The sequence below is a fragment of the Pholcus phalangioides genome, unplaced genomic scaffold, assembly GCF_987345545.1.
Source record: "Pholcus phalangioides strain wild (caught in Gottingen) unplaced genomic scaffold, Ppha-v1.0 ptg000040l_1, whole genome shotgun sequence".
Classification (NCBI taxonomy): Eukaryota; Metazoa; Arthropoda; class Arachnida; order Araneae; family Pholcidae; genus Pholcus; species Pholcus phalangioides.
The window spans coordinates 6,817,168-6,833,236 of NW_028301626.1; the positions used below are offsets into that span (position 1 = coordinate 6,817,168).

The window sequence follows — 16,069 nt, forward strand, 5'->3', positions numbered from 1 at the left end:
AACAAGAGCATGTGAAAATCTCCTCTGCAACCCCCCCCCCCCCACCCCAACCAAGTCTGTCTACCTGTAGGTATGGTCTCCAAAACCTTATAGCATACTCCAATCTAGGATGAACTAAGCCTCAGAAAAGCAGAAGAATGACTTTAGAACAGCGGTTCCCAACCAGGGGTACGCGAGAGACAGTAATAGGGTATGCGAAAAGAAAATGATAATGGCGGCCACCCATCTAAAAAAAAAATAAAAGTATTAAAAAAGATTAAAAAGAATAACTAATATTGTCAGTTGTAATATATTGACCTCCCTATAAATAAAATTGTCTATAACAGAGGGGTTGCATCCGCTGGAAGGATCGGCCTCACTTCCTCTTGTCCACGATCCCTCTATGATTCTGATTTGCGCATTCATCCTCTCGGCTTACTTCTCTTCACCATTTTAGATTTGATTGTTGACACATGCCGGGCTGTGCATTAAAACAAAGAATTAATTTGTGTTGTGTTTAGCTTTTGTTGTGGGCGTGTTATTCCCACAATTTTCTACATCAACTTTTCTACTAAACACCTACTATTCACAAGATTTGCGCTATGGATCAGAGACCTAAAAGTGGATCTGTGCAGAAGCGGAAGTTGACAAACACCGAAATGAAGTACGGTGCACCTGTAAACATGAAAAAATATTATGAATCTGCCTAAAGTGATTCTGTAAAAGCTACCAAGACCTTCTACTACATTAGCTATCGTATTGTGAGACGAGGAAAAGAATCACACTATTGGTGAAAATTTAATTTCACTGTGCATCAAAGATGCTGTCAGATGCTCATATAATGAGTTTATACCTCTGTCAAATAATATGGTATCTCAAAGAATACAGGGCATGTCAGACGATGTTGAGAGCAATCATAAGTCATGTCAAAGGTTGGGAATTTTTTTCTATCCAAATCAACAGAAGCACTGACTTTGCACAATATTCTGTGCTACTTGTAATTGCTAAGTACTTGAAAGAGAATTCGAAGAAAATCTTTTTATTTGTTACTCATTGAATGATGACTAAGACTGTTAAAGACTTATTTGAAGCAATTGATCATTATTTCGTTAAAAAAGGAATTCAATGGTCAAAATGCATTGGGCTCACTACAGATGGAGGAAAATCCATGGAGGGTTGCTACTCAGGCCTTTGTGCACATGTAGCAGAAGTCGCCCCCAAAATGAAATGGACTCACTGCTATATTAACACACACAGCCCTGCATCGAAACCTTGGCCTCTAAATTTCCAAAACTTTCTTGATGAAGCGGTCAAATTGTCAACTTTATCAAGGTGAATCCCACCAACTACAGGTTGTTTAAATTGTTGTGTGAAGACATGGAAAGCCTTCACAACACTTTGCTTTTTCACACCGAATTAGGTAGTTGCCACAGGTTAAATTCTGACGCGGCTGTTTGAACTTCGGTATGAGGTAGCCCCATTTTTTTGGAAGTGTTCGAAACACTTAACGATTTCTTGTCACAAGCTGAGCGAAATTTAAGTCTATCACTTGAAAGGATTAAAATCCTTTCAAAGAAGAGTATTTTGAACTGGCTTCATTGTCAATTAAAGAAAAGAAGAAATCGCTAGAGCTCACATTAGATACCACTTTGAAGATCCTCTTCAATGGCAGAATGATGAACCTAGTCAGTTTTTGGGCTTGTCACGGTGACAAATACAACTTTCTAGAAAAGCCATAATGTTTTTGTTGCTGTTTGTTACCACAGAGTTTGTTGAACGTGTTTGTTCTTCGTATACTTACATAAAAAATAAATATAGAAGCAAATTGAATGCAGTTCCGCATGTATTTATCCTATTTTGAGCCGAATTTTTCAGAACTTTGTAATTCAATGCAGTCCCAAACATCACATTAATTTTTTTCCCCAATCTTTGTGTTAATTTGTTTTCTTACTTCAAATATAACAAACTATATAATGAAAAAACAGACCATTTAATACAAAATTCAGCATATATCTCTTTTAGCGAAGTTTTCGGAATTTGAAATGAGTGAAACAAATTGGGGGGGGGGAAGATGCCTGGAGGATTTGGGGTCCGGAGTATGCGGAAAGGAACCGAGACAGCTGGAGGTGCGCAGAGTGAAAAAGGTTGGGAACCGCTGCTTTAGGAGACTGCGAAGAAAACTTTTTAAGAATAAAACCTGAGCATTCTCAGGGATAGCATCCGGAACAGTAATTCAACTCGTAAGCGAAACATGGGTTGTGGAAGCCGAAACGAGCGACCATGCGCTTATCAACAGTAAAGGTCATGCTCCATTCATTAGATTTGGTGGCATGTAAAGCAGAGCTAGACAAATCCCGGATGCTGGGTTGTCTAGAAAATTGATATTGGTGTTTAAAATTTTCTATAAGTAACTGCTAAATTGGAGATGATAGCATGTCTTTTAACATAAGAAAAAGATATTGAGTTGTGGAAAAGCATTAATTAGGACCATTTTGTTCAAGCATAAGCCATGCTTCACTCATAAGAATTTGGCTGGTGGCTAAGTTTTTCTTCACATTGTCAAATTTCCTAAAACTGAATTTTTGAATTGTGTGGCAACAAGCCTTCAGCAGACTGGAAATGCTGGGGTGAAAATTCCCATGATAATGTTTTTTATATATTTTTTTTAAATTCTTCCAGATTTTTCTGCCAAAGCACTGATTGTTCTGTGACATACAAAGTAGTTTTCTGCATATTTTGCTTTGAGGGGGTGTCAAACCCTGGTTACAACCAATAATATATTAAACTCTTGAGTATCCACTCTAGTTAAAAATTCATACATAATACTTCTCAGTGATTCCAAAGCTGCACAAAAACATGTTTTTGAGTGTGGCTACACCAAATCTAACATTAAAATCTCACATGATGTGTTAGTCACACCTCAAAACTGGTTTTTGCGTACATTAAAGAGTAAGTGGAGTGACATTGCGTCAAGGAACAGAGCTAAAAGAACAAAGCCGTCATCTATCAAGGACTTTCTCAAAAAATTGAAAACTGTGAATTTTGACTCTTTCATCTCAAGCCTGCCTTTTGCCATTTGAGTAATCATTAGAGCTCGAAAGTTTAGGCACTAAAAATCGTCAAAATAAGAAGGCAAAATGGTACTAAAAATGCCTAGAATAGGCACTAAAAAAAAAAAGGCGTTTATAATGTTTCGAAGGAAGAAAAAATAACTACAAATAACCAAAAGCTAAGGTATTAGGGGCCCAAAAACTAGCTGAAAATCAATTGCATTTAATCTGTCTATTGCTTTAATTACAGTGTATAATAATGCATTATTAGCCAAGTTAAACAGATTTCAAGTCCAAAAAAAAATGTTACCAGACCCACAGGATTTGGCCAATTTCAGGGCCGCTATCACTAGGCGCAGAGTTGGTAGGGATAATACAAATACAACGCCACAACAGGCAAAATGCCCAACGAGGTGGCTAATAAAAAGATGCCTATAAAAATATGTACGTCATATATTTCAAAAATAAATAATAAATAATGATCTGTGGAGTTATCTGGACTTGCGAATGATTCTTGTTTATTTGTTGTATCATTTTTATAGTTAAAACATGGCTATCTTGTTCTATTTTTGTAAAAAGAAAAAATTAACCTTTTTTTATATTACCACGCATGCAGGACTCCTTCAAGAGTGGGGCCCTGCATGACTGCATCTATCACACACTCCTGATGGGAACTCTCGTCAATTTAATCGAATACTAAATATGTATGCTTAATAAATAGCAATGGTTGTTTGCAGTGCATTTATGGTGCAAAAAACAAAATCAAAACATGGAATCCCAAAGCCCTGTCTGCTCCTACCCCACGTTGTGTGAACCATGACGTCAATTCAAGATCTCTTGGGACAATCATCAGTTTGCTATACGCACACAATGCAGCCCAATACCTGGGCGAGACATATTATGTGAAGCCTGTAGGAAAACAAATTTCAAATTTCCCTCTGATTTTCTAACACGGGCTGTGTTCATCTGAAACAAAATCATTCATGTCTAACACCATCTGCTCAAAGCAAAATTAATGCATGTCAACAGCAATCTCTCAGATCACTTAGTTGTGTCTAAATGGGGCTTGAAAAAGGGGGCTTTCTGATGATAATTAATACTGACAATTGGAAAATTATAAAAAGGGCAATTCTTTTGAAGTTTTTAATGCCCAAAATATCTAAGTTTTATATTTTACAGTGTGGCCTCAGAAATTCACTAATACAGCATTTCTCAACCTATGGTCCGCAAGGATGGTGTAGGGGCTGGATGGAAAATTATTCATTTGTTGTAATTAATATTATAGTAATATCCATATATGGTTTCACAAATAAAACTTGTATTTCATACTTAGGTTCATTTCCTCATCAAGGAAAATGCAGGAACTTGCAATCTTAAATCCGGGGTATCTCTAATTTGCAGTCTAAAAATGATATTTATGACAATTTGCATTACTGTAAAAAGGAATGAAGGGTGGAGAAATAAAAGGTAGTTAAATATCGAAGTAAACAAAAATTTGACGGAAATGACCCAATTACTGTAAAATGTGGGACGTCGCCAATTGTCTTTAAAAACATTGCCATAAGTCAGCAAAATCCCCAAGCGTAGTTAAAATTGCTGAAAAACTGAGGGAAAAACAGTTTAACTTGACAATGTTAGATGAATATTTGTATTTATACCCAAAATTATCATGTTATAAATACAGTGTTTATTAACGATTTTAGTGAACATTATAAATTTGAATAAACATCATTAAAAAAACAGGACAAAAGTAAAAAAAATTAATTCAGAACCACCAAAAAAAAAAAATAAATAAATAAAAATAAAAAATAAAAATGTCCCATAATACAAGATGCAAGTGGTCCGTCAAATTGTTTCAGACATTTGGGTTTCATACATTGGGTTTCTGTATTTTTGAAATATATGACATCCATATTTTTATGGACATCTTTTTCTCAGCCACCTCGTTGGGCATTTTGCCTGTTGTGGTGTTGTATTTGTATTTTATGGGTCCTTAGGTTCAGAAAGGTTGAGAAAAATTGCACTAATAAATTTAAAACTATTTTAGGCATTTATGGCACGAAAATTTCAAAAAAGTCATTTTTACCAAAAAAGTTTGAAAATAGGCAAAAAAGGCGTTTATGGCATTTTGCCTGAACTTCCGGGGACTCTAGTAATCATTTATCAAACATAGTTAAAAATAAGTTCAAATAATTTTTTCAAAAAAACAAGTGTATGTTTTTTTGTTTTATTTATTCTGAAAGCATATGTATTCACACTGTACAGTGAACATGGTTTCATTTCTTCCAATCAAGTTAGACATAATATAACATATCTTAAAATATATCCAAATATTTTATTCTTGGACCATTTATTTTGTAATAAATTTTTTGAAACGTACAGTTCAGTACATAACAAGCATTCATTAAGTACTCGTCTGTATTTGGAGGTAAAGAATATTAATAAGAGTGGGTTTCTGTATAAAGAAGGTGTTTTTTATGAATGGGGGGGGGGGGCGAAGGTATTGAGCATTTGTAAAAAGCTGACATATCCCGCTTTTCTGTTATCTGGCCTACCCTTCAGCCACAATAGGCAGAATAGTCCATAGTGTAGTGTAATTAAAAGCATTAACCTCATAAGAGAAATAAACTCTGAAATAACATAAACTTTGAAGGTATAAATGATTTTTTTCCTACAAAGCACCCAAGGCTTTCATTACCATTATCACAGACATAAAGATTGCTCTGGTTGCTTAGTTGTTATATTTTAGAGTTCTTACTAAATCCCATGAAGTGAAAAACATCTCAAAGAATCAATTCTGAAGTAATCCAATAGAGGCCAGTGATTAATGAAAGCCAGCAAAGCATTTAATAAAAATTCTAATTCAAGTCAGAAGATATTAATTCTTGCAAACTTATGTTTGTGTAATCCAAACTGTGTTAAGAGCATCACGGGCCCCCAACCAAGTGATTTTTCTAAGCCCTACTTGGAAAATTCTAGACAAATTCAACTACTTCTCGTTTTTCTGAAGCCTCTCTTCTCTTGAGGTGTCTGGGTGAGACAATGGATTAAGGCGGCACTCGTGCAATCCTCAACATGCTCAAATGTCACCAAAACCATACAGAGCAACTAAAATATGTATTTCTATTCAGTCATTTATGATAATACAGTGGAAACATGCTTACCCTCTTGAAATCAGAATTATGAGCCACACGTTTCTTTGATCCAAATGATGTATCATTGCAACCTTCTTGTAATGCCTAAAAGAACAGGAAAATAGCGGTGAATGCAGGTTTTCAGAATGCAATAAAATCCCTCTTTTAAGAACACCAGCAAGACAAATAAACTTGTCTGTAAAAGAGGGGTGACTGCAAAAAAGTTGGTTCTTATTGAAGCCTTTAAAATAGAACTAAATTATTATTTGGTCATAAAAGAAGGGATTACTAAATAAAAAACACTTGTACATTAAAATTTCATTTCTGATTTTTTTGGAAATGGACAGTTCACTACAAACCCTTGCGGCACTTTGACCGATACCAAAATTATTGCTAAATGAATGGTCGATTTGGTTGATGAAAATACAGATGATGTTCCAGAGTAATAACACTTTGAAGGCTCAAAAAGCGAAAGATATGCACCAATCCAATCTTACAGATTATTTGAAATAAAGGTATGTAAATACAATGGTGGAAAATAAAATCCCAACACCAAGAAATTACTTTAGAGGAATGAAATTTAATCAAAGCAATTGTCTAGGTAACATATTTATTTGATTAAAGTTTCATGGTCACAGGTTAAAGTAAGAGCAAGAAGATCCATTTCAAATGTGAAATGGTGGTACATTAATAACCACTGTAGTTGCCACGATTGTGAATGAAAGCATGCAAACGTGCATGCATTGTGTCATACAGGTGCCATATGTCATTTTGTGGGATGGAGTTCCATGCCTGTTGCACTTGGTCAGTCAAATCAGCAACGTTTAATGCTGGTTGGGGATGACGCTGGATTTGTTTTCCAATAATGTCCCATACATCCTTGATGGGAGAAAGATCTGGTGATCTCACAGCCAAAGGCAACATGTCGACACCCCGTACAGCACGTTGGGTGACAGCAGCGGTATGAGGACGAGCATTATTCTGTTGGAAAACACCCCCTTGAATACTGCTCATGAATGCACAATCGGTTCAATCACCAGTCTGATGTACAAATTTGCTGTCAATGTGATAGGAAAAACGATGAGAATACTCCTGCCGTGATAGGAAATAGCTTCCCAGACAAATTGGTGCCATGCGCTCACCTGGCCTCCTGCTTACCAACGTACGACCATCACTGGCACCAAGACAGAAATGGCTTTCATCTAAGAACACAAGAGATCTCCACTCCATCCCCCAATGAGCTCTAATTTGACACTACTGACGTCGCAGATGGCAGTGATTTGCAGTTAGTGGAATGAACGTTATAGGCTGTCTGGCTTGGAGCTGTCCCTCAAGTAATTGATTTGTTACAGTTCGCTGTGTCACTCTGGGGACAACGGAAGCTCTAATTTCTGCTGCAGATGCAGTACGATGTGCCACAGCCATGCAGCGAATACAGCAGTCTTCCTTCTCAGTAGTGGCTCGTGTGCGGCTGGACCCCGGTCTTCTTGAGAAAGTGCCTTCCCGTGACCACTGCTGCCAACAATTATGCACAGTGGATACATCCCTGCCAAGTCTTTCCACAATATCATGGAAAGAAAATCCACCTTCTTGTAGCCCTATTACATGGCCTCGTTCAAACTCAGTAAGCTGATGTGATACTGCCTTCTTAGTCTCTTTAAAGGCATTCTTGACTCAAACGTAGCTCACAACGTCCAATTCAAACGGTAAATAACGCTCTCATGAAGTTTAAATTGTGTATTTAAAGCAAACGTGATTTGCATGATCACAGTGGTGCTACTAGCGCCACTGTTATTCGTCTAGTGAGAAATTTGAATAGTCGTCATCTTTCAGATATGCAAGCACGCCTCCCAAATTTAATTTATCTAGCACAACTCTTTCTTGGTGTTGGGATTTTATTTTCTGCCAGTGTAATAGAATTAAATGAAAAAAAATTGTATTTTAATATATTTGCACAAGTACAATTGAACATAAACTGCATGACTTGACAAAATAATTTAGCAGTGATTATGCAGTAAAATATAGCATTTTAGTTTTGGTTAAATGAAATTTTCTGTGTGTTTTTCATTTCTTACACAAAAACTCTATTTCTCGAAAACTATCTCGAAATTTTTTTCTGGTTCAGTCAATTTTGAGACAGTAATGTTTGACCGTCTGACATTCCTGATCCTCCACAGCATGGCCCAACCTAATAGGGTAAAGGGCTTATATCCTTAATGGGACAGCATCCAGGCCTTGTCTGGTCTTCAGAGAGGTTTGACCATATATCGGGTTCATTTTGTGGAATTCGCAAGTGAAAACACAACAGTTTGGTGAGAGCAACTTCAAAAGGCTTTCGCTGTAGATAACAGCCAGGCTGTGGATTAACAAAAGAAAAAAAGAAAGTGTGTAATACCATGATTCACTGAAAGAAATCAGAAGTAGGCCTAGGTCCAGGGCTGGACAAATCCCAAGCGTCAAGTCCCCATGGACTAGAAAATCTGCATTGGTGTCTAAAATTTTGTACACATATGACTGCGAAATCAGAGTCTGGGGATGGCTCACTTTTCTGAGCTCACAATAAACTGTCTTTCAGCATGGAAAGGGCTCATAAAGTCTCAGAAAAGTCGAAAAAACATTATTTAAGACACTTTTTCTTGCCTAAAATGAAATTTGGCTGGCGCCTGAATTTTTTTTCTCATTTGTGAGTCCTGCTAATTCTGAGAAAAGCTCTAACAACAGTGCATTGCAAAATGGCTCTGAGCATAACATTTGCACATAAAATAAAGACAACTTTTAATTTCATTCTGTGCACAATCTTATGCTATTGAATTACAAATCATACACCTAAATTTAAGGGGAAGTAATTCATCGCTTTTGTGATTAACTGAACATTTAAAATTTATATAACACTCACCAAACTGAACTTCGGTTGAGTATTCTTCCTGAATGTGACAATTTCTTCATACTTCTCTTCATTTTCACTTGAACTCTATAACATGAAAGAAAAAAAAGGTCACTTCTCTCATAACAACAAACGAAGGGAAAAAACCGTTTGATTAGAGAATTGCAATCACATTGATTTTAGATTGACATGCTCACTTCAAGCTTAGAGTATTTTCTACACATTGAATTTGAGAACATGTGAAAAAATGAAGTCATGCCTCAATGAGACTACTATGGTAGGTATTAAATTTTGACATTTGACACATTTGAGCCACATTTGACATTTTAGCTATGCCTGCAGGTAACTAAGCTTTACTACACGTGATAAAAAGAGCTTGGCAGGCCACAAGTATCCTGCCCCCCCCCCCCATGTAGTGATTTGTGCCGGTTTAGTTCTGAAAAACCATTTTTTTCTAGACTTTTTTGGGGAGCCATTGAGATGAGGCCAAGGGAGTGGGGGAAAAAGTTTGAGAACCGCTGAACTAAGAACAAAATAGGTCAGAGTAAAGAGTAAGCATGAATATGTAAGTCTAAGTCTGACACCTACCCATAAAAGTCCATTTCTATTTGTTTTTTGGATCATCCAAATTTCCTCGAGACGGCTTCGGTCCCGTTTATATCTCAGACTAAACAGACTACTGTAACTGAATTTCCAAGTGGGTCATTCCATTTCAAATCACCCAGCAAAATGCCAAAATGACACCCATAGTCTCAGATTTCAATGATTTTTTTTTTTATTTGTTGTTTTTACAATCCTTATAAACCATGAGAAATATTATTTGCATATCTCTTAAACTTTTTGAGGAAAAAATGTTGAAATTTATCACAAAATGATGCAGATGACTTTTCCGAGGCTCAATTTTTAAGTGGCATTGTTTGAGGAAATAAATCGTCACTTTTCAATTTTCAATATATTCAAGTGAAATTTTCACTAAAGTGTTCACAAAAACATACAGAATATGAATAAAAATAATTCATACGCTTACATTTGAAATTTGTATGCAAAAAAATTATGTAAACTTTGTTTTTGTGGAATTTTTCGTTAGGAAAAATACAATTTTTCAAACATATTTTTAGACCAGAGGCACAGCAGTTACCAAAACAACTTTTATTTTAAATTTCTCCTAAATATATGAAGTAAAATACTGGAGAAGAAAAATAATGGTTTTTTGAACGTTAATATGTTTATTTTGGCTCGCAACACAAAATTCATCGAAATAAGACTGGATCGCTCCGATTTCAAATCATTCAACTAGATACTGAAATGCAACCCATCATCCCAGATTCCAATTATTATTTTTTCTTTATAACTTCTACCATCCTTGTTGGCCATGCAAAATTTCATGTACATATCTCAAAAAATGTTTGAGAAAAAAAAATGTTTTCTAACCTCACAAATGACGTCTCTAAGGCTAACCCCATTCAAGCAATATTATTTGTGAAAATCTATACATATAAAATTGATTTTCTGTGTGTCTGTGTCTGTGTGTGTGTGTTCTCTATACAAATCTACAATTTTAGATAGATGGTCGCCAAATTTTGCATATATACCAAATGGGACCTGACTTGAACGATAGGCTACTTTAAAATTTCATCAGCCCAGGGCAAATGCCCCAAATGGGCGAAAAACTGTCGGACAACAATGGTTTTTGGGCCTCAACAATCACTTTCCGAACGTTTACTTTGGTTACTGTGGTTCCCTAGCAATGCGTTTCAGACGTGTATATGCCCTTACAATGGTTTGTCACTTCTTTAATCCTGTTAGTATATGTATAATAGTTCATGCCTTTATAACGGTTCGCCACTTTCTCAATCCTCCCAGTAATGAGGCTTTTCGAATAGACGTCATAATCATCATCAGCATCAGTTTGAGGGTCAGGCAAAGGATGATTCCCATAGAAATCAGTGTTAAAATTGCCGATTTTACTGTAAAAATGCGGAAATTTGGTGGGGTTTCCACCCCATCAATAATTTTAAAAGGTGTATTTAATCCTCGATTTTTGAAATATTCAGTTCGCTTAGAGATATACGAAGCCCAGGAGATTAAATACGAAGTAATTAGCCAAACCTATACTTTTGAGTTGGATATTCGAGCAATATTATTGATTTCATTTATATCTTCTCAAGTATGAAAATTAATGTCTCCATATTGTCTCTTTTGATATTTATTTGCATAAATTCATGTGGGTTAGGATATTTTAAAATTAGTTATGAGCCAGTGAAAAGTGCATCGAAAAAATTCCACAGCTTTAACTAAGGATTTTTGGAAGCTGGAACAGACACATGGATAACTTGAAGTTCGGGGGGGGGGGGAACGAAATACCTAGCGCCCCTTAAAAAAAGAAAAATATATATTCATTTCTACGTTTCTGTGTAAATCTATATTTGTTTATTTATGAATCGCGCAGGTCGCCATATTGGTTAACTTGGACACGGTTTGTATGTCCCTCAAGAAAAAAAGAGGGAGATATCACGTGATCCAAAAAAGCCTCATTGAAGAAAACCCGGGCAGCGCCGGGTATTATAGCTAGTATATCATAACTTTGCAGATTTTCAATACATTCAAATAAAATTTCCACTAAAATGCTCACAAAAAAATGTAGATTATGACTAGGAAAGAAAATTTAAACCTTTGCATTAAAAAATTAGATTGCAAAAAAATCATTGAAATTTAATTTTTGATTCTTTTTATGATAAAAACACAATGGCTCACCTTTGCTTTTTCATTTACAAAAGCTCTCCTGCTTTTCGCACAACACATTCAGTGACATTGAACTCTTCACAGATTTTTTTCCTTATTCCATGAAGCAGGGGCCAGAGTTAAAATTTGGAACTTTTCCCTTGTTGTGATGGTTAAACTGAGACTTTTTTCGAATTAACTCTATCAAAATAATATCATTTGCTTTCTGTTTAATATCTTCATTAAGTGTGCTTTAAGATTCATTTTCTGGTAATTCTTCTTCAGAAACTTTACAAACCTTTGAGTTTAAAGTGTTATAGGCAGATTCAAATTTTCTTTTGGCATAGTTTGACCTGCACTGTGGAGCCACCCTATGAAGTTTAACTGATGACTCTTCTATGTTCTGTAGAGATGAATTTATTTCTTCAAGTGTTTCTTGTTTAGAAATTGACATTTCCAAGTTAAATATTTCTACATCAATATCACTGTTCATCTCTTCACAGTATTCAGTTTCTTCACCTAATTTATTGATGTGTTTATTCACTTTGTCCTTAATAGCATGGCATATTTTTTGCCCTAGAATTGATTTTGTAAAACCATCTATTTCATTTATTTTCTGTGAAAAATACAAGTTTAATATCTTTAAACTTTTTGTTATTTTTTCTCATGACATTTAAAAGGATTGAAGCATGCTTTCGGGTATATTTCATACTTCTTTGAGAAAAAAGCTCTATGATGCTTACACACAGTAGATAAATGTTCAGAACTTTTGCTCCACTCCTCAAGATTAAAAGATTGATGTCCGATAGGTTCAATGATGTAATGGGTAACTGATTTTTCACTTTTGCATAACACTTTTTATGACAGTCAGACCCAGTTTCTTTTCCAACACTATAAATTTCAAGTGTCTTTTCTGACATTTTGCTTTGAATTCCAAAATATTAAATACTAGCTATAATACCCGCGTTGCCCAGGTTTTCTTCAATGAGGCTTTTTTGGATCACGTGATATCTCCCTCTTTCTTTGAGGGACATGCAAACCGTGTCTAAGTTAACCAATATGGCGACTTCCTGCGCGACTTCATGAAATAAACAAATCTAGATTTAAAGAAACATAGAAACAAATATTTTTCCCCCTCTTTTTAAGGGGCGCTAGGTATTTCGATCCCCCCCCCGAACTTTAAGTTATCCATCTGCCTGTTCCAGCTTTTAAAAATGCTTAATTGAAGCTGTGGAATTTCTTCGATGTACTTTACGGACCAATGATTAATTTTAAAACATCCTAAACTATGAATTTATGCAGTTGAATATTAAAAGATAATACGCGGAGACATTAATTTTTGCTTGAGAAGATATAAATAAAAAGTTGAAATCAATGTTATTGCATGAATGTACAACTCAAAAGTAGGTCCGGCTAATTACTTCATATTTGATCTCCTGGGCTTCGTATATCTCTAATCGAACTCAATATTTCAGAAATCTAGAATTCAATACAATTTTTAAAATTATTGATGGGGCGGAAAATCCCACTAATTTCCGCATTTCTACAGTAAAATCGACAATTTTAGCACTGATTTCTATGAGGATCACCCTTTTCCTGACTCTCAAAGCGATGCTGATGATGATTATGACGTCTATTCAAAAAGCCTCATTACTGAGAGTATTGAAAATGTGGCAAACCATTATAAAGGCATAAACTATTATACATAACTGGCAGCATTAAAGAAGTGACAAACCGTTGTAAAGACATAAACACGTCTGAAACTCATCGCTAGGGAACCACGGTAACCCAAGTAAACGTTCGGAAAGTGATTGTTGAGGCCCAAAAACCATTGTTGCCGGACAGTTTTTTGCCCATTTGGGGCATTTGCCCTGGTCTGACGAAATTTTAAAGTAGCCTATCGTTCAAGTCGGGTCCCATTTGGTATATATGCAAAATTTGGCGACGATCTATCTAAAATTGTAGATTTGTATAGAGAACATACACACACACACACACACAGAAAATCAATTTTATATATATATAGATTTAGCTCAAATGGAAATAATGGTATCATAAGAAATTTGTTAACCCTGGAGTAGGCTACTTTATGGAGCACATTCTCCGTCAAGATCTGCATGATCATAATTAAGACTTGCATCATTTGATGGGGGAAAGGCAGTTTAGTTCTAACACTTTTGTTTTAGTTTTCTCAATGAAGAAGCAGCAGTGACTTTATCATCACCTGCTGTGATGATAGTCTTGTAATTAAATAAGACACCAGCTGTCCTCTGAATGGACAAAGACCAGTGTGCCATAGTTTATATCTTCACAGAAGCTATTATATCTTTTACAATCATCATCACATCAAGAAACACATCTAATATATCACCACCAGGTATTATATACATTAGGTTTTAATTCTACTCTCTTCCATCTGCCTCAGCTACAACAATCAGGTTGTATCTGATAATTATTTCATTCTTTGTGATTTGATGCCTCATATTCTGGCTTTTTATCAGCAATTTTAAATTATTTCTTGGGAAAAATCTATAGGCCTGCATTAAATATTATAATGTAGAATTTTTTGCCACACATATATAACCATTTCATATTTATCATATATATATTAAATATATGTTTATTAAAATATATGCTGTAAAAATCAAATTAAAAAAAAATTTAACACTGTTTTGGTAAAATAACTTTATAATTAAAGTTAAAAAAACTTCAAAATACACCTATATATGATTAATAATATTATCTGGGTTTATCAAATACAAAATAATTCTTTATGCAAAAATATAACATCAGATTGCAAAAGTTTGCCTTTGTTGCATCATAAGAAATATTTATAGATCAATTAAAAGTGAAAATAATTATTCTTTTAATTATTTGGAATTTGAACACTTTTCTAAGAATCTGAACATAAAGGTTTAATTTAAAAAATTATTTTATTCAATAATAAATGACTTTATTGTAAGTATGAATTTAAAAACCAAAATATTTTTTTTCACCAACTCTGATTTGACACATTACATTAACATTTCTAATTTTCATGAATTCATTTAATCCTAGAATTTTAAAATTTATTAATTGTTTTGAATCATTTGCATTAACTACTCATGAAACTTAATTTAGTGAATACTGTAATAAACATATAAGCGTACATGAAAAATAAAATGTAAATTTGTTTTTAGTAAGCATGTATCATTATATTAAATCAAAATGTACAAATTAATTAGTCATATAAATACAATTGTGTTTTGTTACTCATATGTATCAACTGTCAAAATAATGTTTGTTCTTCTAAAGTCTTCCTTCTTAATAAATTAATAGGATTAAATTTAAAAAAAATTGAAAATTCATGCTGTACATCCAAAAAAGTGTTTAAAAAACTGTGTTAAAAATAAAAAAATTAATAATTAGTACAAAAATTAAATTTAAATGACTTTTTCCCTCTAAGGTTTACATTTTCCTTTCTATTCATAATCTGCATTTTTTTGTGAGCATTTTAGTGGAAATTTCTTTTGAATGTATTAAAAATCTGCAAAGTTATGATATATTTTCACAAATAATATTGCTTGAATGGTTAGCCTTAGAGACGTCATTTGTGAGGTTAGAAAACATTTTTTTTCTCCAACATTTTTTGAGATATGTACATGAAATTTTGCATAGTCAACAAGGATGGTAGAAGTAATAAAGAAAAAATAATAATTGGAATCTAGGATGATGGGTTGCATTTCAGTATCTAGTTGAATGATTTGAAATCGGAGCGATCCAGTCTTATTTCGATGAATTTTGTGTTGCGAGCCAAAATAAACATATTAACAGTCAAAAAACCATTATTTTTTTTCTCCAGTATTTTACTTCATATATATAGGAGAAATTTAAAATAAAAGTTGTTTTGGTAACTACTGTGCCTCTGGTCTAAAAATATGTTTGAAAAATTGTATTTTTGCTAACGAAAAATTCCATAAAAACAAAGTTTACATAATTTTTTTGCATACAAATTTCAAATGTAAGCGTATGAATTATTTTTATTCATATTCTGTATGTTTTTGTGAACACTTTAGTGAAAATTTCACTTGAATATATTGAAAATTGAAAAGTGACGATTTATTTTCTCAAACAATGCCACTTAAAAATTGAGCCTCAGAAAAGTCATCTGCATCATTTTTTGATAAATTTCAACATTTTTTTTTCTCAAAAAGTTTTAGAAATATGCAAATAATATTTCATATGGTTAATAAGGATGGTAAAAGCAAAAAATAAAAAAAAATCATTGAAATATGAGACTATGGGTATCATCGCTGGATGAT

At 34.1% G+C, this 16,069-nt stretch overlaps 1 protein-coding gene across 1 annotated transcript in view; it reads right to left on the reverse strand.

Annotated features, from left to right (window-relative positions):
- The window catches only part of LOC149065416 (uncharacterized), a 69,469-nt gene that overhangs the window by 40,875 nt on the left and 12,525 nt on the right, over nt 1-16,069 (reverse strand). The window contains exons 3-4 of the mRNA XM_089254123.1: nt 9,060-9,134; nt 6,194-6,268 (exon numbers count right to left, since the gene is read on the reverse strand). Of these exons, the coding sequence (XP_089110249.1) occupies nt 6,194-6,268; nt 9,060-9,134 (150 nt within the window). The remainder of the gene's footprint in view (nt 1-6,193; nt 6,269-9,059; nt 9,135-16,069) is intronic.